The 807-nt window shown below is 62.6% G+C and overlaps 1 protein-coding gene across 1 annotated transcript in view; it reads left to right on the top strand.

Annotated features, from left to right (window-relative positions):
• Positions 1-409: 409 nt before the first annotated feature.
• The window catches only part of MTSS1 (metastasis suppressor 1), a 160,848-nt gene continuing 160,450 nt past the window's right edge, over positions 410-807 (top strand). Inside the window, exon 1 of the mRNA XM_010839003.1 lies at positions 410-502. Coding sequence (XP_010837305.1) covers positions 431-502 — 72 coding nt within the window. The 5' untranslated portion in view covers positions 410-430. The remainder of the gene's footprint in view (positions 503-807) is intronic.

Raw genomic sequence — 807 nt, forward strand, 5'->3', positions numbered from 1 at the left:
CCGCTCTGCTCTTGGGCGATTTTTTTGTTTCATTTCAGAAACATCGGTTAAATTAGAAAATCTTGCATTTTGAAATGGCGCTGGCCCCGGGTCAGCGGGCGATTTTCTCTGCTTCGAGATGGGCTTTGCCGTTTCTGTCGTGGGCACCAGTGGTGGCCTGATTGTCAGTCTTCTCCGGGCATTTTTAAGGCCAGGAGCGGAGCGCTGCCTGTAGGCGCCCTACAGAGCGGTTTGGCTTTTTAAAATTTTTAGTATTATTTTGGGCAGAGAACAGTTGATATCGGGCATTTCGTCCTCTTTGCAGAAGAGGCTGCGAGTCGGAGGTGGGTCACTCGGAGGGTGAAATTCCTCCCGGGGTGAGCGATCCCCGGCCCCGCGCACAGTCCAGGCGGCTCCGAGTGTGTGTCCTGCCCCTGCCCGCGCCGGGAAAATGGAGGCTGTGATTGAGAAGGAATGCAGCGCGCTCGGAGGCCTCTTCCAGACCATCATTAGCGACATGAAGGTAGGACGCTGGGTGAGCGGCTGCGGCCGCCGCTGCGCTCTAACCTCGCCGCGCGGCTTCGCCTCCGCCCCGGGCCAGCCGCCCGGCCCTGCCTGCGCCGTGGCCGCCGGCCACCTGCGAGAGCGCTCCGGCCCGGGTGTCACCTGCTCACCCGGGGCGCCGCTCCGGGTTCTGCTGGGTCACTGAGCGGGCGGCTTCTCTTGGTGGGAGCGGGGGTTGGGGAGCGGTATCTGATGGTCCCTGCCCGCTCCCGCTCATTGTCCCATGGGACCGCATCATCCCATTTCCCTGGGGGCCCGGGGCCC

Source organism: Bison bison, unplaced genomic scaffold (assembly GCF_000754665.1).
Source record: "Bison bison bison isolate TAMUID 2011002044 unplaced genomic scaffold, Bison_UMD1.0 scf7180017864108, whole genome shotgun sequence".
NCBI classification, from domain to species: domain Eukaryota; kingdom Metazoa; phylum Chordata; class Mammalia; order Artiodactyla; family Bovidae; genus Bison; species Bison bison.